This window comes from Vigna angularis, chromosome 3 (genome assembly GCF_016808095.1).
Source record: "Vigna angularis cultivar LongXiaoDou No.4 chromosome 3, ASM1680809v1, whole genome shotgun sequence".
Lineage (NCBI taxonomy): Eukaryota > Viridiplantae > Streptophyta > Magnoliopsida > Fabales > Fabaceae > Vigna > Vigna angularis.
In genome coordinates, this window is record NC_068972.1 from 20,360,568 (window position 1) to 20,386,729 (window position 26,162).

The 26,162-nt window shown below is 32.3% G+C and overlaps 3 protein-coding genes across 3 annotated transcripts; 1 reads left to right on the forward strand and 2 right to left on the reverse strand.

The window, feature by feature from the left end:
* Nucleotides 1-1,663: 1,663 nt before the first annotated feature.
* On the reverse strand, nt 1,664-4,521 carry LOC108323365 (bet1-like SNARE 1-1). Its single transcript, XM_017555795.2, has 6 exons — nt 4,377-4,521; nt 4,169-4,236; nt 2,825-2,981; nt 2,316-2,372; nt 2,171-2,230; nt 1,664-2,003 (listed from the first exon to the last, which is right to left on the reverse strand). The coding sequence occupies exons 2-6, from the start codon at nt 4,180-4,182 to the stop codon at nt 1,914-1,916; spliced, it is 378 nt and encodes a 125-aa protein (XP_017411284.1). The 5' UTR covers nt 4,183-4,236; nt 4,377-4,521; the 3' UTR covers nt 1,664-1,913.
* Nucleotides 4,522-6,007: 1,486 nt separating this feature from the next.
* Nucleotides 6,008-11,001, reverse strand: LOC108323361 (outer envelope protein 39, chloroplastic). Its single transcript, XM_052875163.1, has 11 exons — nt 10,929-11,001; nt 10,753-10,810; nt 10,536-10,571; nt 10,294-10,438; nt 9,907-10,071; nt 9,706-9,776; nt 9,541-9,619; nt 9,350-9,465; nt 9,118-9,265; nt 6,711-6,780; nt 6,008-6,267 (listed from the first exon to the last, which is right to left on the reverse strand). Exons 1-11 carry the CDS (start codon nt 10,960-10,962, stop codon nt 6,110-6,112), a joined length of 1,080 nt encoding a protein of 359 aa, XP_052731123.1. The 5' UTR covers nt 10,963-11,001; the 3' UTR covers nt 6,008-6,109.
* Nucleotides 11,002-22,259: 11,258 nt separating this feature from the next.
* LOC108323360 (LOB domain-containing protein 16) lies at nt 22,260-23,387 on the forward strand. The gene is made up of 2 exons (XM_017555789.2): nt 22,260-22,697; nt 22,880-23,387. The coding sequence occupies exons 1-2, from the start codon at nt 22,374-22,376 to the stop codon at nt 23,207-23,209; spliced, it is 654 nt and encodes a 217-aa protein (XP_017411278.1). The 5' UTR covers nt 22,260-22,373; the 3' UTR covers nt 23,210-23,387.
* The last annotated feature ends 2,775 nt before the right edge of the window (nt 23,388-26,162 follow it).

Genomic DNA, 26,162 nt, shown 5'->3' on the forward strand with positions numbered 1-26,162 from the left:
ATATGTTTTTTTTTTCTTTATTGATAATATATTACTGCCTAAACTTTATGAGTTGTTAGAGGGGTTTGATCATAAAACGGGCATGCATAGCAATTATGAAAAAGTGATATTTACTCTATTTAGAAAAAAAAAAACTAAGGATAGTCTAAGGGAATAGATCTCATAAGGTTCCTACTATTGAAACAAGGACTACTCATAATTTTCATGTTTAGAAGCATTTGCTTACGATTTCACACAATTTGCTAAAGAGGTAAAGGTTGTGCAGAAATACAAGTAAAATGAATTGCAATGTGGTTAAGATGATTAAAATATGAAGTGTAGTATTTTTCGGCACAATTTACAATTGATTTGGAGCAACGGACATTTTATGTGATTCTCGTTATGAGGCAGAGTTTTTTACTTGTTTACTTTTGATTTCATATTTCAAGATGAGATACACAACATAAAGCGTAAGACTTTTTCATTTGCTTTTTAGTTTGTAAATTTAAAATACTTAGTGGTTTTCTCAAAGCTAATTATATATTAATTTGATTTTTTTTAATAAACACGCGTAATGATTATTGAAGACCAAACACATATTAATAATTAATAATAGAGTTCTAATAAAACTACCAAAACTAAATTTATTATACTAAAACTGTAATATTTATACTATACTAAAAAATAAAATATATCAATATTTATTTACCCTATTATTTAATATGTACTATTTTTGTTAAAGTAAAGAAATATTGTTTTTTATACAGGTGCAACTCCCTTCGAAGGACTCCCTGGATACAAAAATCTTGGGTAAATTCCAAGCCACCTCTATTCTCCCACGCTCCATATAGTATTTTCAATCAAGTTTCGTATCTCGAACTCTCAATGCCCCAAGGCAGTTACAGTTTTGATGACCTTGTTCAAATTGCATCTCCAAGTGTGTTTGGTGATACAAGAAGTTGATTCATAAGTAGAATTTTACAAATTCTAATACATTATTAAATAATAACTTTTATATGTTATTGGTCACACATGTGTCAAACATAAAAGACTAGGCAGTCATAAAAGTTTGCACTAATAAGGTTGGTTTAATTGTTTTTATAGGGAGCGTACACAGTTTCACATCTATCAGCAATACCATTAATCCATTTCATGCAATGTTTGGGTAATCTTTAGTATTTTGGTCAAGTACCGTGGACGGTGTGAAGATAACTGGGAGTTTAGGGTTTCAAAAGATTACCCTTTCTGCCATAAAAAAAAAGTTGAAAAACATTCGTAAAGTAATATAATTTAAAAGAATTAGAGACGCGTAAATTTACAATTGATCAAGACGCTTAAAATTTAATACGGCAACGACAAAAGTGACTTTAGCACAATATACAACTATACATGAGCCAAAAAACAAACGGTGATCTTGAACTGCTAGATTTCCAGTTCAGATTCAACCACTTGAATACATTAATCAAAGCTAAAAAGTGATGAAACTAATTCAACATAAAACAGTATAAATATAAAAACTAAATAAATATGAACGTTATCAATATATGGTCAGTTCGTTCAACTCATTCAACTGAGTTTTAGTTCATTCAGAGTGGCCCACACGTCAATTAGGAGGAGACTATACCATAAGCAAACAAATGCCTAGTTCCCTGTTAGACCGATTTCGTCAACAATTATGGAAATATTTACGTTCATCCAATAAAGTACGAATCTTCTATAAAATAGGTGAATTGTACATAATCTAAATCAAAGAGGAAGGGATATTTTTTGGTATACAAACGCGATATTGACATTACCGGGTGGATAAAATGAAACGCAAAAATCTTTATACAAACACAAAGGAACATCTTACACGCAGTATAGCTAATTAGAGGAATAGAGCAAATAGCTTCTTTTCCGATCTAACATATTGCTGACACTGAGGGAAAGATCAATTACCTAGTAAGATAATATATTATAAGAAAAAGCACAACAAAGGATGCTACAAGAGAAAACATTCTTCGGCTGGATTTTGTTTCAAATACCTGAAAGATGACACAACATAAAAAAAAAGACACAAATAAATACTGGATCCTGATAGGGGAAGAAAACACTATACCCCTACCACATCTACTGACACCATCCCGAATCAGAAGAAATGGAAAAGACAACAAATGTATTGAACAAAAAGTAAACAAGACAGTTCACATACCATTTTGAATTTATCCATAGTGCCTGAGAGGACTCCTCTCGAAGAATCCATATCGTTTCCCTATATAAAATGCCAACAGGTTACCAGCGGATAACGTGATATAGCAGAGAAAACGCAAATATTTTCAATAATTGCTAGTACGTACCATACGATCCAACATCCGGTTATGACTATCCACTTCCTCATTTATGTCACCTGACAACTGTAGAAACTATGCTCGTTAAAACTTTATAGTTATAGTTATAGTTGATAAAGAAAAAGATTTTAAAACTATCACAAAATTGCACATTGTTAATAAATTTACAGGATATGGATTCAAGGTCTTTAAATACTCTTATGAAGGGTTTCAAGAAGACAAGAGCCAAATAGATATTATAATACTCCACAAATGGAACGGCACATTTACACCGTAATAGAATAAGAAGTAATGAATAATATGGGTCAAACAATGATTCGGTGTAAGAATGAAAGATAACAAAACTTGAAAAATGAAATTAATTAAAGCAACGAACGAAGGAAGAGCTCTGAGCTTTAATGCATAATATATATTCCAAAAAAAAAGTTCCAATTCCTTCCGGCAGATTGCAATTCGTGCATTTACCTTTCAGTTCGAACAGAAAAGATAACATGACAGTCAAGCAGTAGTAAACTTACTCTTTTCAGCAGACTGACTCTATCTTGCAATCCATCCAATGCTTGTTCGTTATCATGTTCATCAATTTCATGGGAAGAAGTTGAGTAAATAGACGATGCTCTGATGCCACCCTCCTCAATACCATCAAAAAGTGCAACTCTGTTATTACGGCCATCTCTGAAACAGAAAAAAAAAATAATATACAATATGGTGATATGAGCCAGATGGTCAGATAATACACAAGCAAGATTGTTTTCACTTATATGACGTTTCCATAAGCGCATAAAGCATCAAGGATTCTAGATACATAAATTGAATTAAATCATAAGGAAGTTTGAAATAAAGGCTGTCTCTGCATTGCTTGTATCAGGGGGAAAGATATATCATACACTTAAAGCATTTCTAAAAAAATGAAATTATAAACAGCGACCAAATAACCCTAAGAACTGATCAAATAAAAGATAGGACTAGTGCAGCAGAAATAATTTTCTACAAATAATGAGGGATAAAATCTTTTATTAACTTCCCTTATCCTCGGAAGTAAATAGTACTCGATATTTTCTAAACAAATATAACAGCAGAATATCTTTCTCTATTATGTTGCACACTCATATCCATTATTCCACCACAACTTCAGCATAACTTATTGAATACACATGAATACATGCATAAAATTCGATTCCCAGTTAGCAGCAACCACATTCGCCATTCCAGTATCCATGGAAACAGATATGTTACCCAATCTATCTTTTCTCTCACATTCAATTGGACTCAAACAAAAATGTCCACACGAAGGCTCCAACACATATAATGACTTACATAGACAAGAAAAATAAAAGATTGTTCATCTAACACGAATAAAATACTGCAAAGGATTGGTAACTCGTTCGAGGAAGTATATGCCGAGATGCGAAACTAGGAAAGCATCTCCCCTCATATTTGTTACAGGAATCTACACGCCAGAGATAACTCAGTCATCACTGATCTCAGGATCAAAGCAATTCTTATTCCAATTGGAAGGTGAAGGAATCATAACAAAAGTGTATTTTGAGATCAATGAAAGAACCCACACTAAAACGCATCCAAAATTCCCCAGTCCTCCATCCTCCTCCAACGCAAAACCAATTCACAAAAGAAAAACTACTCCAATATGTAACAAGAACCAAAGCTACAAACAGCAATTCACCGATAAACCAGACTCATCGATCGATTCAAACCAGCGCGAGATAGAAAATCCAAAGCCTCCTACGACGTCGTATTCACGGATCTAACAACAATTTCCCATCGTAACCGAATCGAGTAACGACCGACACTTTTTCCAGAACATATAAAAGAGAGAGAACATGAATTTAGTTCACACTAACCTTCTAGCATTCATGGCTCAGCAGATCACAAATTTCTAAAACCGTCGCAAGTTCTCCCAATCCGTTTCCTGGCGGAAATAAGTATAATAAATAAAAACAATAATTAATTAAAGGAAAGCGATAAGAAAAGACAGAGGAAAATTCAGATCTGAAAACGAAGGGAAGAGGATTAGGAGGAAGATGACGAAGAAGAAGAAGATTCGAGAACCTCTGTGTCTTCAAACAAAAACTCGATATTAAGCGGAGAAAAAGTGAGGTAGAAAGAAAAGAGTGAATGAGAGGTTTATATACGATGCGAGGTCTGTTACTGTAAACACTGTAATGTAATTAATTACGCTTTTGTTATCAGTAAGACTGAGACCATTGAGGTGTCAATGTACAACTAGTGTTTTGAAAACACACAGTTTCTACCATAAATACTGTAGACAACTACAGTTCATTTTTTCCCCTTGTTTCCAGGCTCAGAAAATGGAAGGTGGATCTTGTTTTTTCTCCTAATCTTGGTTCCAAAAACAGTTTCACAATAAAAAAGTTGAAATTCTCACTATCCATTAAAACTTGGTGCACTTAAATTTAATATGTTTTTATAAATTTAAAACTAGATGTCCAAATTATATATATATATATATATATATATATATATATATATATATATATATTCATATAATAGACTATTTAACTTCTACTCTTTTTTCATATATATACTTCTAACATAATCACGCATTTTACCAATATACCTTATGAATAATTTTTAATGTTCTCTGCTCAAATATTCTTAATATTTAATATGAAAATTATAAAAAATAAAATTATAAAAGATCAGAAATTTCTTATATATGGCGAGTCTTATAATCACCAAAGAAACACATGTTTGAAACTAAGTATTCTATTTAAACGCTAAAAAACATGTTGAAAACGAAATAATCATTATAAAAATAAATGTTTTTGTTAGGGTTATATTTTGCATCTATGGGGTTTAACCTTCTTAACAGTGTTTTATGCGGTTTGTTATTTTCTTGGAAGAGTCAATGTAGCTAGATTACCTGGAGTTTTTAGTAACTCCTGGAATAGCACAATTTAGTGGCAGTTTACAAAACTTTTGTACTGTCTTGTTTGTTTCATATTTTTAAATCATCATGTGACACCTTGTATGTTTATGCATTAAACGTTTCACATATTAGATAATTATATATTATTTCATGACATTTAGAGCGTGATATTAATATCTTAGATTATTTATTATGTAAAAGACTTAAGTGACTAAACATGTTTGGATATTCAATCTTAAACATTAATATTTAACTCAAAATTTACGTGGATTATATTTTCATTATATCAAAATGTTATTTGTATTTAAACAAATTTTACTTCTAAGTATTATATTCTTGTTTAATACTCTATATAGATTCTTATAACTAAAATATATTTTAATTTTTTTAATTTATTTTACATATTTATTATAATATAAATGAATTGATTGGATTTATTTAGTTCTAATAGTACAAATATAATACTTATTTTATCAAACACTATCATAAAAATACTAATTAAAATGTAAAGTGTCAGCTTACATCATTAGAAAAAGTCATTCATGAATAACATTATAATTTAAAAAAAAAATATCAATCTACATAATTGATAAATAAGTGATGAAACACTAATAAAAAAATTATAAAAAATTGTCCGCAGTATATACCAATCAACTAATTTTGAACAAGATTATCAAACAATCTTGAACCAGATCGATTAACTTTTAGGTTTTAAATAAACTTTGATCTATATTTAAAAAATTGAAATATATTTTTTCACCTAACTAGATTAAAAATCCATAGGAATGGTGTGTAGAGGGATTTTGACATGTCTATTTGTATCACCTTTTATGATGAAATTGAAAATTGAAGAAGCCTATACAAAAACTGCCAAATTAAGCAGTGTCAGCTTTTATAGTAGCAAATCGCTAATTCCGAAATATGCAGTTCCTTCTTGAAAGGCATTAATAGCATAATCAACTTGTATCTGAGCCAAGGGGGTTTTGAATCGAATGCCAACCCCAATTCCATACCCAAATCCTGGCTTACCATGTCTCTCTCCCGGATTATCTGCAATTAAAAGTAACAACCACTAGTAAAAAATGTGATTTTTAACTCACTATATAAGTTTCGGTTACGTGGGAACTGAAGCGTATAACGTTATATATATCGATTAATCTAAGATCCGAGGTAGAATAGCGATATTGTATCAGTTAATCTAAAATCTGAGGTCTATACCACTGCTACACCTGCTACGTGCCTGCTATACACCGGTTACACATCTCAAGAGTTAAACAAGTCATGGTAATGGCAAAGGTGAGGGACAAGAAAAAGATTAACTTAATTAATATCCAATAGAGATAGGAATACAATCTTGTGTTGTTTGGAGATAGAATTTTAAATGGTCAAAACAGAACGAAAGGCTACTAAGAATGCTAACATGGCTTATTGTGGCCAAACTTTTGCGTTGATAAACTTGGAGGCTGGATTTCTGAATGATTAAGGAAACTCACTTGGAACTTTATCACTACTCCACAGGTCAGACCCACAGTCCAGGAAGATAACACCTGTTAGTTTCTTGCTCTGCAAATAGTGTAGAAAAAGGTGATTAATATGCAAACAATAATCGGTAGAAATGTTTAAAAATGAGTCATGGGGATCTAATAAACTAAATATGTATATTAAATTCTGATGCAAACTTTAAAAGAATACAAAAAATCTTAAAAGTATTGAAATTAATGTAAATTCTAAAATATTGTAGAAACGTTTAAGATAAAAAAAAAACATTGTTGGTAAAAATTTAGATAATTTCACATAAATTGTCCTTAAGACAACAATAAAATATATTTCTTCCAACTACTATTTTCACATTTCACTATCTCCATATTTTTTTCTACCTCATCAACTATTTATTTCATAACCTCAAAATACTAACAGTTGTACCAAAGCTAAGTTGAGTGATTTACTGGACATAGATAAAAAATTTCAACTACATTAAAAATAAAAATCATATCTCCATTCTATACTACTTCCAAAATATTTTCCCAATGTATGACTACTACCTAAAATATCATAAATTCTAGTACCTATTTTCACAGTAAAAAATTATGATTTTTGGAATGTCAAAATAAAGACATTCTTTTGCTCTTAAAATTTTGTAGGACATTAATATAAAAGAGAGATTCACTATTCCAGAAGACACTTCCACTCTTACTACTACTAAGAAGAAGGAGTTGAAGGAAAACAAGCAGATGAATTCAAAGGCTTTATTTTTTGTTCAACAAGCCGTTGATGACACAATTTTTCAAGAATAATTGATGTCACAAGTGCAAAACAATCTTGGGACACAATACAAAAGGAGTTTAAAGGAAGTGACGACGTATACACAATGTTAAACTTCATTCTCTAAGATGAGAGTTTGAATTAATAAGAATAAAAGAATATGAAACTATTAAAGACTACTATTCTAGAATAAAAGAAATAGTTAGTTAGATGAGAGCCTATTGGGAAAATATTCTTGACAAAAAAATAGTTATGAAAATTTTATTTTCTATTCCTTAAAAATATGATGCAATAGTAACGCGATTGAACAAACAAAATTACGATATAAAGAAGCTTCTAAAATTTTCTTTTTTTCTAGAAATTTCTACTCTACTTTTATTTCCTTCATATTCTTTATTCTAAGACTGTAATTTCAGTTTTAATTGAAAGACATTTTTGACCGAGTATTCTTTATGCCTTTTCAATCTTTGTTCATAAGTTTCAAGGGAGCCCATTAGTTGTGTTACTATAACGTAGCTAAATCTTTTGTTTATTCAATCACGGTTGCGGTTCCATCATATTTTTGGCGAATAGAATTAAAATTTTCTCAACGATATTTTTTGTGAAGAATATTTTTCCCATAGGCTCTCATCTTACTGACTATTTCTTTTATTTTAGAATAGTAGTCTTTATGGTCTCAGATTCTTTTATTCTTATTAATTCAAACTCTCGTCTTAGAGGATGAAGTTTAACATTGCGTACTTTATCACTTCCTTGAAACTCCTATTGTATTATGTTCCAAGTTTGCTCTGCACTTGTAGCACCAATTATCCTTGGAAAAATTGTGTCATCAATTACTTGTTGAAGAGCAAATAAAGCCCTTGAAACCTTTTGCTTGTTTTCCTTCAACTCATTCTTCTAAGTTGCAGTAAAAATGAAAGTGTCTTATGGAATAATGTATTTCTCTTTTATATTGTCCCATAAATCTTGAGAGTGGAAGAATGTCTTCATTTTGACACTCCAAAAATTATAATTTTCTCCTGTGAGAAAATAGGTACTGAAATTGATGATGTTTGATTGGTAGTAGCCATAAGTTGAGAAAATATTTTGCAAGTAGTATAGAATGGATTTATAGTTTTGTTTTGAAATATTTGAACATTTTTATCTTCGCCTAGTAGATGACTGAACATAGCTTTGGTATAACATTATTAATATTTTGAGGTTGTGAAAGGAATAATTGATAAGATAAAGAAAAAATAGAGATATGTAGAAAAAATGTGGAGATAGTAGAATGTGTTTTAGTTGTCTTAGTTGTGGTAGATGTTGTCTTAGTACATGGGTATTTATAGACCCATAGATTATTCTAGAACATGTTTTCCATAACTTGTATGGAATGTTCTAGATTTTTATCTATGTAGAATGTTCTTGATTTTTTCTTTCTATCTTAGGTTTTTTTTACTATATTTTAAAACTTTTATTACATTTTAATACTTCTATTTTAGGATTTTCTATATTCTTCTACAATTTTAATTACACTATAATACTACCGTTTATATAATAGAGCCTTAGTATTGAGGAAAAGATGCTTCTTGCAAATAGACAAATACATAGAAGAGGTATAATTTATCTGTGACTGAAACCGAGCAATGAATGTTATACCAATGGGATTGACAATTCAGTTGTGGATAGCAGACACGATTGTCCAACACCAACGGCACCTTCACCATAGCCTCGCACACTACTGGGACCACCGATTGCAAATGCTTGATATGGAGCAAAGGATCCCTTAACTGTTCCACCACTCATCCTGTCACAATATATTGCAAAACTGATGCAGGTTACCTAGTGCGAAGGAAGGAATGCATATACTGAACAAAGACAAAGAACTCACCGTGAGAAGAACAATGCTGGTCCAAGTTTGATTCCTCTTGCTGCAGTAACTTCAAACCGATAGTAGGTCAACAAGGTTGGTGGAATTGCAGTTCCTAGTTCCATTTGGACACTAAACTGCACACAAATAATGGTCACAAGATTGAATAAGGAAGATTTAATTTCTCAGTTTGGATAAAATTAATTACTTACATTAGTAAAACTGTTATCATTTTCCTCTTGAAATCGAGATTCTTGACTAACAGCTATCACGTTATCAGATGGACTTCCACTACGAGGAATTCAAGAAGACGTGGTAAGTCAAAATTATTGAAACAGGTAAATTTTGTGAGGTCTGAAACAACAAATCTCAGCAACCTTCGAGTCAGTTGAAAACCATCTCGGTCTGTACTTATAGAGCGGCCTCCATCGTGTGAAAAGTGAAAACGCTGCACAATTGATCAAACCCAACAAAGATGACAGAGAATATTCTCTACGTTAGAGAAACGCATGCATGATACAATATTGCAAGGTAAGAATAGGAATGAACGAAAACCAGTATTAACTAACTCCTCCAACCTTAAAGTATACACCTGTTGCTTTGCCTTTGGTCGAATCAGATTCAGAAGGCTCGACATAATCAAACCCAATCGACAACTCGGACAATCTTACACCTTGACTTTGGGAATGGCGAAAACTGTTCATGGGAATTCCATGGATTCTTACCTCGGGTGAAACTGAATGCTATAAAGAAAAAACATCAATGCCATTGTGTTACGGTGAAAAGAAAAACCACCTCAAGGTTAGCAAGTATCTCACAAACATATGATGAAAAAAGCTTAATCGACAATATACATCTCTAAGAAAATATTATGTTACAAAAATAAACATTTTACAAAGTAAAATAGACACTTTCTTATTGTGCTACTAAAATTTATAGAAAGATTAGTTAATTATGAAAAAAACCTTAATGGTGAGGGAGGGAGGACCAATATCTCGAGGTCTATGGTACCTATACGTGACCAATAGGTCTGAATCATGCAGCCCTTTGTGCCACGACATATCTAGCAAATCACTGTAATAAATTAGACCAGGCTGCTTCAAGCGAAGGCTGCCATCAAAGAAATTTTGGTTATATCTACACAAACATATATACCCAATTTGATGTCACTGCGAGTACAAATTTAGAAACCAAACCAAACTTGTACCTGCCAGTAGCCATAGAAAACAGACATCTTGACAGCCTGTTCATGAAAAACACCATCACAAGATAGAAATATCATATATATACACAAAAAAGTTCATCAACACGTAATATACACTTAGAAAAAAAAATAACATAATATATGATCTGATAAAAAGAAAACATAAAAAAAACTAGTAAGTATATTCTTGCTGTCAAAACATTATAGAATCGACAAAAACCTCTGCATGTCAGAACTACATAGTCTTCTTGTGAAATCAACTCCAACGTCTAGCTTTGCTGCCATGAACAAAATGCATACTTGGTACATTAATATTTAATGATATGCAATGTTAACCAACTAGATACTAAAAGAAAATGACAAATAAGAGAACTGGAAGTTTGAAGAAAATCGAACATCTTCCAACGTGGACACTTTTGTTTGCTCCCATTTCTTCTGAGTCCTCGTTCAAACAACTGCAAGAATTGACGAGGAAACAGTGAAGATGAAAACAGAATTTCGTAATTTGGCTGCAACGTCTACATATAAGTTCGAAAAGGTGGTGGTTCCATGCTTTCTATCTTTGACATTCTTTATCTGACATAGATGACAAGTTTTGTCACCTCATTGCTTCCTCCTATTTCCTTACCTCACGAGAGGTTCAGAGGATATAGGCTATGACGTTCTCCTGTTATATTATTGTATAACTTATATTATAAATCAATAATACTACCTTCAGTACGTACCCAATACTTATTAGAAATATTTTTCATATATATACTTCTTTCAAAAAGCATATGCAAAAAATACAGTTAAATCAGTAAGAGACATGTATAGTTTGAGCCAATTTCTATTTAAATTTAAAATTTTAATATTTAAAAAATTCATAATAGATTAAATAAGTAACAAACGTCATACTATGATTATATTACCTATTATCTCAAAAAGTAAAAATATAGGAAGTTGATTACCTTTTTTCCCTTTTGACATTATTCTTCCTCTTCCTGTCCAATTTACTCGGTCTATAAATTTTATACATGGTAGAAATTTACCTATTTATATCAATATTAACTAGTCACGGGCAATTTTCTAACAATATTTAATAATAAAAATAAATTTTATAAAATTATTTACTTATACATATATATTTAATTTTTTATTTATTTGAAATATATATCTTTACTTCACAATATTATATATGATCTTACTTTTAACTTTTGTTATGCAAAAGTAAGGGTAACTTTTGTTGTTTTATTGTATATTATTATTTGTTAGAGTAGGTAATGATGTAGTAAAATACTTCACAAATAACAGGAGCTACAGTAATTCAATAGAAATGTAACAATTTGGCGCAAAGAGAAAATAATTTAACTTAATATAACGAAACAAGAATCTCAACTAGTGATTTGGGTCTATGACAATGGTTAGAACTGATATATATTCAAGCGAAATAAAAATATTCAAGCGAAATAAAAAGTATGAAGTTTTGGTAGAGTTTTGGCATCGATTTAAAATTTAAAATAAAAAATACGACGCAATAAAAAAATTGGATAGGTAAAAAATAAGATCCAATAAATAAATTGGATTATTAAAATTAATTAATTAAAAGATTTATGATTTTGATTAGAATCATTATTTAAAGTATGTTTTTTTATAAAAAATTGCACATTTTTCTAAACATTCCATATCATAAAAATCATTCTAGAAACACAAAAACAAACCTGTAACACAGAAGAAAAACTATTTAATGTGATTTTTGGTTTTCGTAGCTATGGTTATTATTTTTGAGCGAATATTTTTTGTCCACTCTTTTAAACTCCTATTTCAAGAAAAAACTCCCAAGAGCCTTTAAGTTGAGTGAATCTGAAATTTAAAAATTATTTGGATTGCAGATCTTAGAATGATCCGGTTAGCCATTGTTCTAATATTATATATGGATTTGGGGTAGAAAAACATTTTTGATACTGTGGTAGCTCGCGTTGCCAGCTAATCCTTTCAGATCTCCCAGAAAATGCTATTTTCTGTTTTTTAGAAATTTATTTTTGTTTTTGTTTCAAACTTTGCATAAATATTTAAAATAGTTAGACTTTGAGTTTTGGGCTAAACATTTTTGTGAGGAGTTTTCATGATTTTTTGAACCTTCATACAAATTTTCAAGTCATTTGGAGTTCATTTGAGCATACTCTCAATTTTATCTATTACCTATGATAGGAGCATACTCTCAATTTTGACCAGAGTTGTCAAAGTGGGTAACCCGGCTCGACCCGACCCGACCCACCACGGGTTGGCCACTTAGTGAGCCAACCCAACCCGACTCATTTATTAGCAAGCCGAAAAAATTCGAACCCGACCCGACCCACCACAGGTTGGTAGGTTAAACGGGTTGACTCATTAGCTCACTTAATTAATTTTTTTTCACCCTCTTCTTCTGAGATTCTTATAACATGTTACTTTGATCGATCAAATTGAAACAATAATAATTGGACCAATTGATATAAAAGAAAATGAAATAAAAGAAATATATTGTTATATATATTCTAAGCTATTAAGCATAAAATTTTGCCAATTTAGTTTAATGAGACATACACAACCGTTTGACCAAGAAACACTAGTAAAAAAACAACTTTTAAAGGCGGCCAATACGCCTCGGTTGTCCAAAAACCGAAGCATATAAAAACGCGGTGGCTTTTTGGTAATTAACGGGAACTTATATGCCTCGGTTGCTGGGGAACCGGTGCCTAAAACAGATACTACCTCGGTTCACTGCGCCACCCGATGCATAAACATCTCTGCCACTCAACCACCTCTGCAAGTAGTCAGACTGACAGCTTTTGGTGAAGAGGATATTGCCTCGGGTCTACAAAGAACCGAGACCGAAAGACCATATGACCTCGGTTACAGCAGTGAACCGAAGCGTAAACGTGTGCGTTCAGACTTTTCATCTGCCAAATGTCTGTGTTAATGCATTTTGTCCACATATATTGCTTCGGTTATTCGTAAAACCGATGCCGAAACCCTAATTTAAGCTGTTTAGGCCTCGGTTATTCGTAAAACCGAGGCAATATTGGTTTCTTTTTTACCGTAAAACAGAAGGGTTTACGGTTTCTTCTTCAACGCTCCTTGTGCTTTCTCTTCTCCGTGACGACCAGCGTTTCTGGGCGAGCCTCCACCACCAAGGCGCGATTGTTGTCTTCTCCGTGCGTCCACCGTCGTGCCGCCGTGCCTCCATTGTTTCCGGCGAATCCTTGTCCAAGTCGGGTGGCCATTTCCTTTACGGTTTCTTCTTCAACACCTCCCTGTGCTTTCTCTTCTCAGTGACGACCAGCGTTTCTGGGCGAGCCTCCACCACCAAGGCGCGATTGTTTTCTTCTCCGTGCGTCAGCCGTCGTGCCGTCGTGCCTCCATTGTCTCCAAGCGCTGCTTCTGCCATTGTTCCAGCGACGGTAAGTTTTTTAAAGCGTTTTCATAGAGTTTTTAAAAGCGTTGCTTCTGCCATTGTTGCTTGTTGCTTTTTGCTTGGATTCCTTATAAGCTTCCCACTCTGAAACTGTTGTTATCTGCTGTAACAGTGTTGGAATGAATAGGAAACGATGATGTAAGTGTATGTTGTAACAATGTGTATGCGTGTGTGATCCGAGACAAACAAGAAAAGGTCCCAATGCACAAGTTAATTGGAAGAAATTCATGACTTTGGTAGCTTAGATTTTGCTCAAATTGTAAAAGGTGTTTAGTGGAATTGTAATGGAATTGTAATGATTTGACATGATACCAGTTTAGTGGAATTCTAATGGAAAAAAATGTATACATTTTTTAGTCCATTCTTGAGATTCAACTCATAACCCAAAATATCTTAACTATAATGGTTATTGAGTTAAAAAGTAAACATCTCTAAACTAAAAAGCTAACACGAAAATTGAAAACATCTAAAAAAACTTAATCTTGAGACAATAATAAATTGAAATAATAAATTTACTTATTTAATTCTTTAATTGAACAATAAAGTCCATTCTAAAAAATATTCTAAAAACCTATCAATTACTTTTGGAAGACTTAAAATCAAAAGATAGTAGAGAAACCCAAGTTATTAGATTCACTTGACCTAGATGTCGGCCATAACTTGTGTTTTGAGTCATGAAGCACTTGACTTTAGGCCAACACGTATATATATATATATATATATATATATATATATATATATATATATATATATATATATATATATATATATATATATTTGATTGATATCTGTCTGTGGTGGTTTTAATGGTCCTTTGCTTCCTTTTACTTGATGTATGTTGCATATGTAAATATTTGTTTGTTTGGATATATTGTCGTTTTGAATTAGCCTTAGATTCCCGTTTGAGATTGAATACAAACATTATTAACTATCTCCAGATTTTTCTGAACAAATGTACTTTTTAAAAATGAATAGAAAGGAGATAGTAATAATAATTTATAAGTATTGAATCTTGAATTGTCCGGTTGGACAGTTTAAGAAGAGTAATAACTTTTTTCATAGTTTATTATAACATATCAATTTTAATATACATGTCTTAAATTTCATGAAATTTTGCAGTTGTGTTTTGTATTGATCTTCGGGTGCATATTTGATTGTGATTTATAATCACTTTCATTTCGTGTAACCTGAAGACCAATGCGAAATGCTGGAGAAATTTCGTGAAATTTAAGATATGTTGTTTAAAATTGATATGTTTAATAAACTAAAAAAAGTGAATCTTCTTGAATGGGATAGGGTCACACCTTGAATACAAACACCATCAAAGTGATCATTCAAGATTATTGAAATTGTGTAAACAATTTCAGTCAACATGCATACGGATAGAGGGTGGATTAATTTATCACGCATCAGCACTGAGTACGAGAGAGGGATAGAAGACTTTATAGAGTTTGCGCAACGTAATGCGAGTACAAGTGGTGATGATGAAGTCAAGTTCAGATGTCCGTATGAGACCATCGGGCTCCTACACTTCCGAGTCTGCCAGAGAAATATCTGAAAGAATTGTAAGATGTCATTTCTTATTATATTACATTAATTTTGTTATATATCTAACATATATATTAAAAATCCTTTGAACTTTTGTTATGTGACAGGACTCCTTGGTTGAGCAGAGCTCCCAAGGTCAATTCACACAAGAAGGTCGTCAAGATATTCTTGCCACAGCTATTGGACGACCTGAGCACCCAGGACGGGTGCGTGCTGCTGGGACTGGCATAGGCATACGACATTTTTTTGGGTCTTCCTCGCGTCCATATTCATACGAAAAGATGAAGGAGGAAATAAGAAAAGAGATGACGCAGGAGATCACAAAGAAGGTTCGAGCAGAGTTATATGATGAAGTTGCTGAAATGGTTGCGCGCCAGTTCCAACAGCATTATGAGGATTATGGCAATTGTCCTCCACCATCTCCTGTAGCGGAACATGTTGTGCCCCCTACAGGTAAGGTTATTTATTTTTGCTTACTAATTTACTTTTTGCATAAACTAACATTTAATTTGACAGGTAGAAGTGGTAAAGGAAGTTGCTCAGCTGCCGGTGCCCCAGGGGACGACATGGATGACACTCGTCCATGTGAGTTATATATTCTCTCTGATACTGGGACCATGCTAGTGGCTCGTGGTACAGTGTATGAGACAGCCACTGTAGTGCATGGTGTACAGCTTGCAGAAGATGAGGTCAAGGTCACGGTCGATGAAGTTGTCATAGCGGATGCCGTTCTTCCTGTGCCTACAAATGAGTTCTTCATTGTGGAAGAAGCATTTAGGTCCTTTGTCGCCTGGCCTAGACATTTGGTTGGTCATGTATCTAATCCCCCGGTAAACACTCGTACTATATACTTCTCAATTTTAATATTTACTTCTAATTGACGTTATAACAACCATTTTTGCATTTAACAGCAGATAGGTCAAGAGGGAAGTCCTAGACCGAAGAAGACTCATTTATCTGAGGATGACCCTCTTGGTGCGTTAGACGACCTTGCTAAACTCATTTCAGAGGTGCCGATGAATGTACATTGGGATTCTACTACATTTGGAAGAGAAGCTCTTATCCCATTGTACTTGCATCAGCAAGATGTTAGGGAGCTTGCGTCGGGGAGAGATGAAATTAATATTACACTCATTCAGCTGGGGATGATGTAAGTTTATGAAAACTTTTATATATACATGTATTTTATCAACTTACTTATATCATATTATTTCTTCATTTTAGGTATCTGTTTGATGTTAGTAACAAGAAGGGGTTCAACGATGTATATGGGTTCATTGACCCTTCTATGACTCATGAGAGAAATAAATTTGATGATATCCAGACATACATCACCACCTGCTTTGGAACGGGGAAGGAGATATATTTTCTCCCTTATATACATGGGTAAGTGAAGTTTGTTAACTTCAACACATTCATTTATTAATTTTGCTATATCATTCATAAGTTATTACCAATTTCAGGTGTCATTGGCAGCTACTTGTGATCTCCGTACCGGAGAACACGGCTGTTTGGTTTTGTTCATTGCATAAGTCTCCTCCCAACCCTCTTAGACATGCAGTAGATTGGTAAGAATCTCAATGTCTGGTCCTTTTTTTTATATAAATGTATGCTAAAAGAATTTCTTTTGATAGTTCCCTTGCAGCACATATGATGTTATCTGGGAGATCTACTGCTACAGCTAAAAAGCTTGCATGGGTTTCTCTTAAGGTTTGGTATTTTAGTCCATACTTTGTTACATTTGGTTCCATTCAAATGATGTTACTTAACATGTTATAATTATGATGATATATTGTAGTGTAATAGACAAATGGGGTCATATGAATGTGGTTACTACATTATGTTTTGGATGATGACCATCATTCGTGCACATTACACCACTGGATGGGAAACGGTAATATTTAGGTTTGAATTTTATGTTCTCTATATTTGGATTTCATATACACTAATTGAAATCATTGTACTTTATGCAGAGATTTAATAGGACTGCTTCAATTCCAGAGAAGTCAATCCAACTTGTGAGGAAAACACTTGCTAGATATGTAATTCATTTATATAATAGTATGTAGTAGATATTAGGATATACTAAGTTTTAAGTTTATGTTTCTAAGTTGTTTTATGCTTTTTTACGTTACTATAAATTCAACATGTACATTGCATTGATTTATGCTTGAAACTTGATTTATGATTACATTGGATTGATTTATGCTTCTAAGAATTTGATTTATGATTCCATTCAATATATTTTATGTTTTAATATGAATTTCATTTAAAATATACGTTTCTGTAATATTCTGGACTGTTCTGGTTATAAAAATATATGCAGGTCTGTTTCTGTGATTGGGAATGTTGCAGAAACAGACACCATTTTAAAAAAAAAAACACACTTATATGCCTCGGTTCTGGTAAGAACCGAAGTCAAAAGCCCACTTACTGCCTCGGTTGTAGCCAGAACCGAGGCAGTAGAGTGCAACTTTATGCCTCGGTTGAAGGGACCCGAGGCAGTATCTCCTACGAAAAAAATAAATTAAAAAAACCTAAAACTTAATGCTTCGGTTGGGGCTGAACCGAGGCCGTAGAGTGGGACTATATGCCTCGGTTGACAACCGAGACCAAAAGTGTCTGACTTTTTACCTCGCCTGAATATGCCTCGGTTCAAAAACCGCTGCCTATAGCCAAAAATAACCGCTGTCGTTTCCCGTTATTGTACTAGTGAAACTACATATAGTCGTTAACAAAAATATATAGCACAAGATAAAACTTTCATGGTTGTAGATAAGTTTAAAAACAAGATAAAACAAATGATATATTCCTGAATTATCCAATTTATAATATTATCCATATATTAAATTCGAGTCCTGAATGGATAAATCCACATTATTATGCTCTCTTGAAGCATCTTATTCTTTTTCTCCATCTATAATATTAGAGCTGTCAAAATGGGCACAACCCGCTGGTCAACCCGGCCCACCACGGGTTTGAGCCGAGTTGGGTTTAAAAAAATTGCATTTTTTTATGCAGGTCAGATTTAAACCCGACTCATTTAAACCCGATTCATGTGAGTTGAACCTGTGGTGGGCCGGGTTGGCCTACCAACCCACCTATCTAATTTTATTTTATTAAAATTTAATTTTAATTTTATAAAAAAATATTTATTATTTTGTTTTTGCTTGAAAAAATTATTTAAGTTCCTTATTTTCAAAATTAATTAAACACCCATGTTGGGAGTGAAATTTGGGAGTGAAATTTGTTTAGATTTGAATTATAGAAAGTTCGTAATTTTTTATATTTAAAAAAAATTGTAATTAAGTGAGTCAGTGAGCCAACCCATTTACCAACTAACCCGTGGTGGGTTGGGCCGGGTTCGAATTTTTCTGGCTCGCTAATAAATGAGCCGGGTTGGGTTGGCTCACTAGGTGATGAACCCGTGGTGGACCCAACAAGGTCAGGCCGGGTGGCCCGTTTTGACAGCTCTATATAATATTATCCAATCTATAATCTTAGTGTTTTATTTGTAGAGGGGAACTTTTGGAAAGACAACAACGCGAAAGGCTCTATTGCTAAGTAAATGTTATGCATTTTGAATAATTAATTTAATTAATTTGATTTCAATAAAAAAAATAGGATTTAAATAATTAATTTAATTAATTTGATTTAATTAAAAAAAATAAGTGGGTTGGTGAGCCAACCCGACCCACCACGAGTTCAACCCGTGTGAGCCGAGTTCTTAGTGAGTCGGGTCAAAATTAGTTCGCATAAAAATTTTTGCATTTTTTTCCAACCCAACCCGGCTCAAACTCGTGGTGAGTTGTGTTGGCTCACGCGTTTCAACCCATTTTGACGAAACTAATTTTGACCACTCTTTTAAACTCCTATTTCAGGAGAAAAATCCCATGAGCCCTTAATTTGGGTGAATCTGAAGTTTAAAAATTTTGGATGGGAGATCTTAAAATGATTCTAACTTTCACTCTAGTTAACCATTTTAATATTATTATATATGGATTTGGAGTAGAAAAACATTTCTGATATCGTGGTAGTTTGCGTAACCAGCTAATCCTTCCAAATCTTCTATAAATAATATTAAGTTGTCCATACTGCTCATCTTAAGATCAAAACTAGAACAACTCATGAAACCTTTCTACTTTCTCTTAAAATTGACATAACCTTTCTTTGAGCCACTGCACCACCTCCGTATTACTATCTAAGGTTGTGAGCCTCTCTTGCTTCCGCATTCAATGCCTTACCATATTCTGGAAACTTCACCTAAGTAATCAAATCACATGAAATCATTAAAACCTCAACTTCAACTTTGATTACAGGTATACGTGATTTTAATCTAAAGTGGTACGTGATAGCTAACTTACTTTTCAAATTTAAACTATATTTCTCTGTTTACCCTGTCTCGTGAATAGAGAAGCATGCAATTTTACTTTTGAAGCCATTGAAATGCCTCAAATGTCAAATGAAATGAAATTTCAGCAAGAAATACTAACACTACTTTTCCGTTTATGTTCTTCACATGCCTCAAATAATTAATTAATTAGTGCACTTACAACTTGATCTCTCTTAGCAATATAGTGTAGGGTTATAACTTTTTGTAATCATTAATTATCCTTGATTTGGATTAAGGACAATAAATACGAAACCCAACGACCATTTATGTTCATATAAAGTTGGGTTATTGGACGGTGGTATTCTCAATAATATATTATTTTAAGTTTTAACTTTAAAGCAACTTTTAAGAAAAAGAATTATTTAATAATACTTTAATTTAAATTTATTCATATATTATAAATTTTGGATACTCACTTTTTTAAAGTAAGATTTTTATTTATTTTTTCATTCTAAACTAGTACAGACTTTTATTACTTTTAAAATTACTATTACCTTTAAATTTAAATAAATTAAATATTATTTCATATACGAATTTGATTCATTAAGAATATTATTTCATAATATTCTAATTATGACACAGTTAAAACAGGAACTAGTTCTTGATTTTAGTTAGAAACCTTTTAAAGAATCTAGTTTTCCAGACAGAAAGTCATAAGAGTGAAATGAGTGCGCCAGTTAAACCATCCTATTTGTAAACAAATTTTGGTACTTAAGCTAGCTGAAATAAAACTAAACTCAATAAAGTCATGTTATAATCATGAAAAATACTCAATAAAAAAAGTGGTTAAAAAATAACGTGGTGTGTTAGTTTAAAACAGCTATATTGTTTTGTGCATATACTTCTATGGAATTGGCAATTTTATTGATTTTACACGATTAATGGATATTGTTTAGTCTAACTAAAATAAATCTGTAGATCTTATTAGGTAACTTTGTTTTCATGTTGTTATTTAAATGTTATCTTGAACCGACATAAGACATTAAAAAACATTGAATGACGGAGTAAGTAGGACGTTGTCGGAAGACTTTACCGGCAGGTGGCAGCATCTAGGTGCGGCGTTCGGCGGAAAAATAAACAAAAATTTACAAGGCATGACCAATTCTGAAATTCAACTAACCGCGTAATAGTTAATCATGAAATTCAATTTAAGCACACGCCAGTTATCAACAAATAACATCACATCTGAAGAACTATAACTAACTAAATAAATAAGATACATAAATGTCTTTTTCTTTTTAACCAAGTGAATTTTGATTTTAAATTACTTTTTTACCTAATATTATATTATATTATTTGTTTCGATTATTGGGACTGAGTCACCAAACTCCTTCACAACTTGTTTTCTTGTCGTCTCCAAGCTTCGTTCTCTCGCTCTTTCGTCCGGAGAAAACCTATCAAAGATTGTTCGATGCCAAAGTCAGTATTAAAACCGTTCGGCAATTCAATAGATTAGTAATAAATGTGTAGTGAATGCAACTTATCTACCACTTACCTCTTACCTGTATTTATAGTTTTCGACATAGGCTTGGGATTAGTGAAAAGTTAATCACGACCCAATTCTAACCCAATGACTCTAATCACTATTTACCTTAATCCTAGTCTTAATGACCCAGCTTACCTATCGGTCGATCTTGTGCAACTGTCCGGTTAGGTGGATGTCGGTGCTACTCTTTGGACCGCCCTATCCGTTCGGTACATAGTTATTACTCACCCGAGTGAAAGGATGAATGGTCGAGTAGAATGGTGTGTAATGATGTTTATCCAAGCTGTCCAACAATGCTATCGATAAAAAAGATTAAAGAAACGTCAATGGTTGGTCGATATCGGCGCCAGTCCGTATGGTATTATTAAACGTTGAATGGGATATCAAATGATTAGTATACGGATCTTTTTCTCATTATTATCTCCATAGCAATTCTAAGATAACTGCCTATTTATCAGGATTAAAGAAATTGATAATTTAGTTTATATAGTATTAAACTTAATACTATAAAAAGTAATACTAAAAAAACGAAGTTGAACGTGTAAGATATATAGATTTGACCTAAAGAGATAGCCTTGACGCTGTGTAGTAAGAAGCATTAGGGTTAATTTAGAGTCAAAATAACTCAGCTAAAGATGATTTGAAAAACTAGTCTCTTGTTGGGTGTATGATTGAGAAATGTTCCCTTAGAACCCTACACATGTGCCTCCCATGTCGACCATTCACATCTGTTACAAGACAATTTCCCTCCTTTCTGTCTCTTATTCCCACTCATGTCCCACAACCATAGCCATTTCCATTTCCTTCTCCTCTCTTCACCATAAATAAATCCCCACATTTCTGCACCATTTCCTAGTCTACCCGTGTGTGTGCCTCAAAAATTTCCTTCACTTCTTTCACCTCACACGCACACTACACACAATAATAACAATATTATTACACTTCCATTATTCTAAACCATCCACACGCACGTGCGCTATGGCTTCTGCAACAACTGCAAACGACACTGCTTCTGCTTCTTCTTCTTCTTCCTTTGGATCTCCCTGTGGGGCATGCAAGTTCCTGCGAAGAAAATGTGCCGCAGACTGCATCTTTGCACCCTACTTTTGCTCCGAACAAGGAGCTGCTAGATTCGCAACCATTCATAAGGTTTTCGGGGCTAGCAACGTTTCCAAGTTGCTCTTGCGTATACCAGAAAACGATCGTTTTGAGGCAATGCTGACAATCGCTTACGAAGCCCAAGCTCGCATCAGAGACCCTGTTTACGGTTGTGTCTCCCATATATTCGCCTTGCAACAACAGGTACAGTTATACATTATACAGATTACATTGTTTCTCTCTACGTTTTCATGTTTTAGAAATGTTACATGATTTTTGTTTTCAGCATTATGAAAAATGTATGCAAATGGGGATGTGGATATAAACAAATTTCCCAGTTATCTTGGATGTTTTTGGTTCAATTTAGACAATTAGTTTTTGTGTAGGTAGCAAGCTTGCAGGCACAACTAGTGGAAATGAAGGCACTGCTGGATCAGAACCAGATGGTTTACAGAAACATGGAGAATCATTGGTCAGAGAATGTTGGACAAGCATTCAATCCGTTTCGTCCCACTTCCATGAATAACCCTATTTCTCCTCAGAGCTCACTTGACTCAATTGATTACAGCAGCAATATAAATGATGGAATGAGCATGCAAGATGCACAAAACGGAGATGATTTCTCATTCCAAGCTTGTTCTTGGAAAAGATCACACAGCAATGACTTGGGTGAGCTACAAGAATTGGCACTCAGAATAATGAGAAAGTGTGATTAGGCTTGCTAACACAGAAAATTGTCTTTGTTTTCTTTAAGAGAGATATTACTTTGGGGTGATGAATTTTTGCCTAGTGTTGTATATACTCACGAGAGATAGCATTACAGGCTTTTCTATTTGTGGATTCATTGCAGAAGAAATCCCATTTTTGAAGACTAGCTAAGTCTTTCCTTCTCTTGCTCTCTCACTTGCTATATTGTGTTATTTTAAATGTGTACTTTTATTTGAAATGTGTGCAATAATAAAGACACACCCTTGAACAATCAGAAAGCTTACTATAATTCATTGATCTGCCTTTGAATTATGTTCCTTTTTTCTCCACCATTTTCCTGTCCAGAAAGTCTAACTATGCACTCTTGACGATCACACAACCTAAGATTAAATTAGACAAAAAAATTATTCATGTCATTATATTTCGAATGATTGACAATCTAAGTATCAGTCCAAGTTTTACATTGAATAGAAATGAAAAATAGAACATTATATAAAGGTGAAAGACCCGTTAATTCATTACCTTAAGGTTTTGAGTAAAGAGTAATGTCAATTCTTTATATGGTTGAATTCAGATCTCATTGGTATTTGTAACTCTCTAGTGATCTTTCTTTTCGATAGAACAAGCAGTGGTATCAGAGCCAATAATTTATTTTGGTGACCGGCTCAGACAAATATAGTATATCAATATGAAATGAACTCACCTTTAAGGAGGTGAAAGATCCATTAATTGTGTCAATCCTAGATAAAGATAAGTGTGAATCCCTTATATGATTGGATTCAGATCTCATTAGTGTTTATATCTCTTCAATAAACTTCCTTCTCGATACAACCAACAAAAATTCTATCTTATTTACACATTAAAATATTAAATAATGTTATTTGACCACAATAGTTAAGATATTTTATTCTATATTATATATTTGAGGTTTATATATATGTACAGTGCTTTACATGTATCACCATGTTGTCCATAGAAAATCCAACACATTCAAAGGAGACTATTGTTACTATCTACTGCTACAAATATTCTAGCCAGATGAAAGTTTTTTCTTTTAAAATTTCTTTATGGAATATTACGTATAATTTTATTTCAGTCCGTTTCTCTTGACTGATAAACACAGACAGACCTCTCATGTCTGTCCTTATATTCCATGCTGGTATAAGTAGTCATATTCGCAATAATTGTAAGCAATTTGGAAAAAAAAAATGAATAAAAATGTTTGACACTACTTTTTCTTCACAAAAGAAACGAAAAAGCAACTTAGGCAACCAAAAGAGATCACGCACGAGCCATAATCATTACATTGAAGTGCGTTTGTCTGTAAAACCTTCTCTATATGTTTATGTTTCCTAAAGTTGGAAATGATCAGTAACTAAGTCAAAAGTTATCAAAGTGCTATGTTTCGATCCAAATGCAATGTTTCCTTGGCTGTATTGATGAGACTTCTTTTTAACATTTTTCTTTAATATATATATATATATATATATATATATATATATATATATATATATATATATATATATATATATATATATATCCCTTTTCAGCGTTTTTTTATTACTCTCTCAACCTTTCCAGTCACCTTACTTATGAAGAAAACTTAAACACATAATAATAAATATTATTTTTCAATTAAAATTACAATTTCTTCTTAATAATTCACATAATAAAATATCTCATCAAATACTTATTCATAAGACGAAACTCTATTACCAGCATATATACAAGTTTTTCATAAATACTTTCAGGAAATAAATATATAATAAATGAAATGAATTTATTTAAATATTAAAATTAGTTTAGTATAAACTAATGTGCAAAAGAAAATTTTTGAAAATTTCTAAAACTTATTTTGTCTAACTTACAAGTTGATTTTAACTTATTTTTATTTTAATTAAAAAATATTTAAATATGTCTAGAGAATCATGTGTATTTTCTAATTAGAATTAAAATTTTATCTCTTAAGATGTGTAAATATTCTATCACTCGGTTAAAGCCAAGAAACCAAACATAACAGGTCTGTTATTGGACCCCACTTTCGTTCTTTTTGTAAATTTTAACAAACAGGTTCACCTAACATTGAGTGTGCTTTTCCAAACGTACCTTAACACTCATGATTTTGTATACATATAAGTAGACAGAGTGTTTCTTAGAAGAAAAATATTCGTGTATACCAAAAACGTTTATTAATATTTAATATATATTTATAAAGAAAATAAAAATAAAAATTTATAAATTATATGATAAAACAATAAAGATCAAGATATTTTTTTATCAGAAGAAAAGTAAATAATGATAGAACACTTGGAGTGTTCTACTCTTTGAAAAGATTACAATATTAACTACTTGAGTTATACAATTACCTTACCTAGACAAATGTATATTTTTTATATCCACAATGACAAATATATTAAAAGAGATAATTGAATTGTCTCAACCCATATTCAGAAAAAAAGAAAACATAAAATAAATATAACCATAATACATCTCTTACATAGATATACTCACTAACCTTTTTCTATTCCTATTCCCTTTGTAGTATATCCATAGAGCAAAAATATTTCTTAAATAAGATAGTATCTACATGATTACTCTTTTGTAGAATTTAATATAAAGTCAACTCGCAAATTTGTTTCGCCTCACTAGAGTATTACATGGAATTGTGGACACCTATATGCAAAAGTTGCAACTAAACTTAACGTTTTTTACACTGTACAATAAATTATTGGTGTTGAGGCATGTGTTATTCAATTTCTTCTCCACTCAGTATGTAAGTGAATACCACATGAAAAAAAAAAATCAACTTCATCTCATAATTAACGGGTGGTAGAATAATATTAGTTAAATAATGAAAGTTTAAGGACAATCAATTCTTGAAAATTATTATGCGAGAAAATAAAATAGGATAACAAGATGACAAACTCTTAACTAAGGATCTTATTACTAGAAATATGTTCA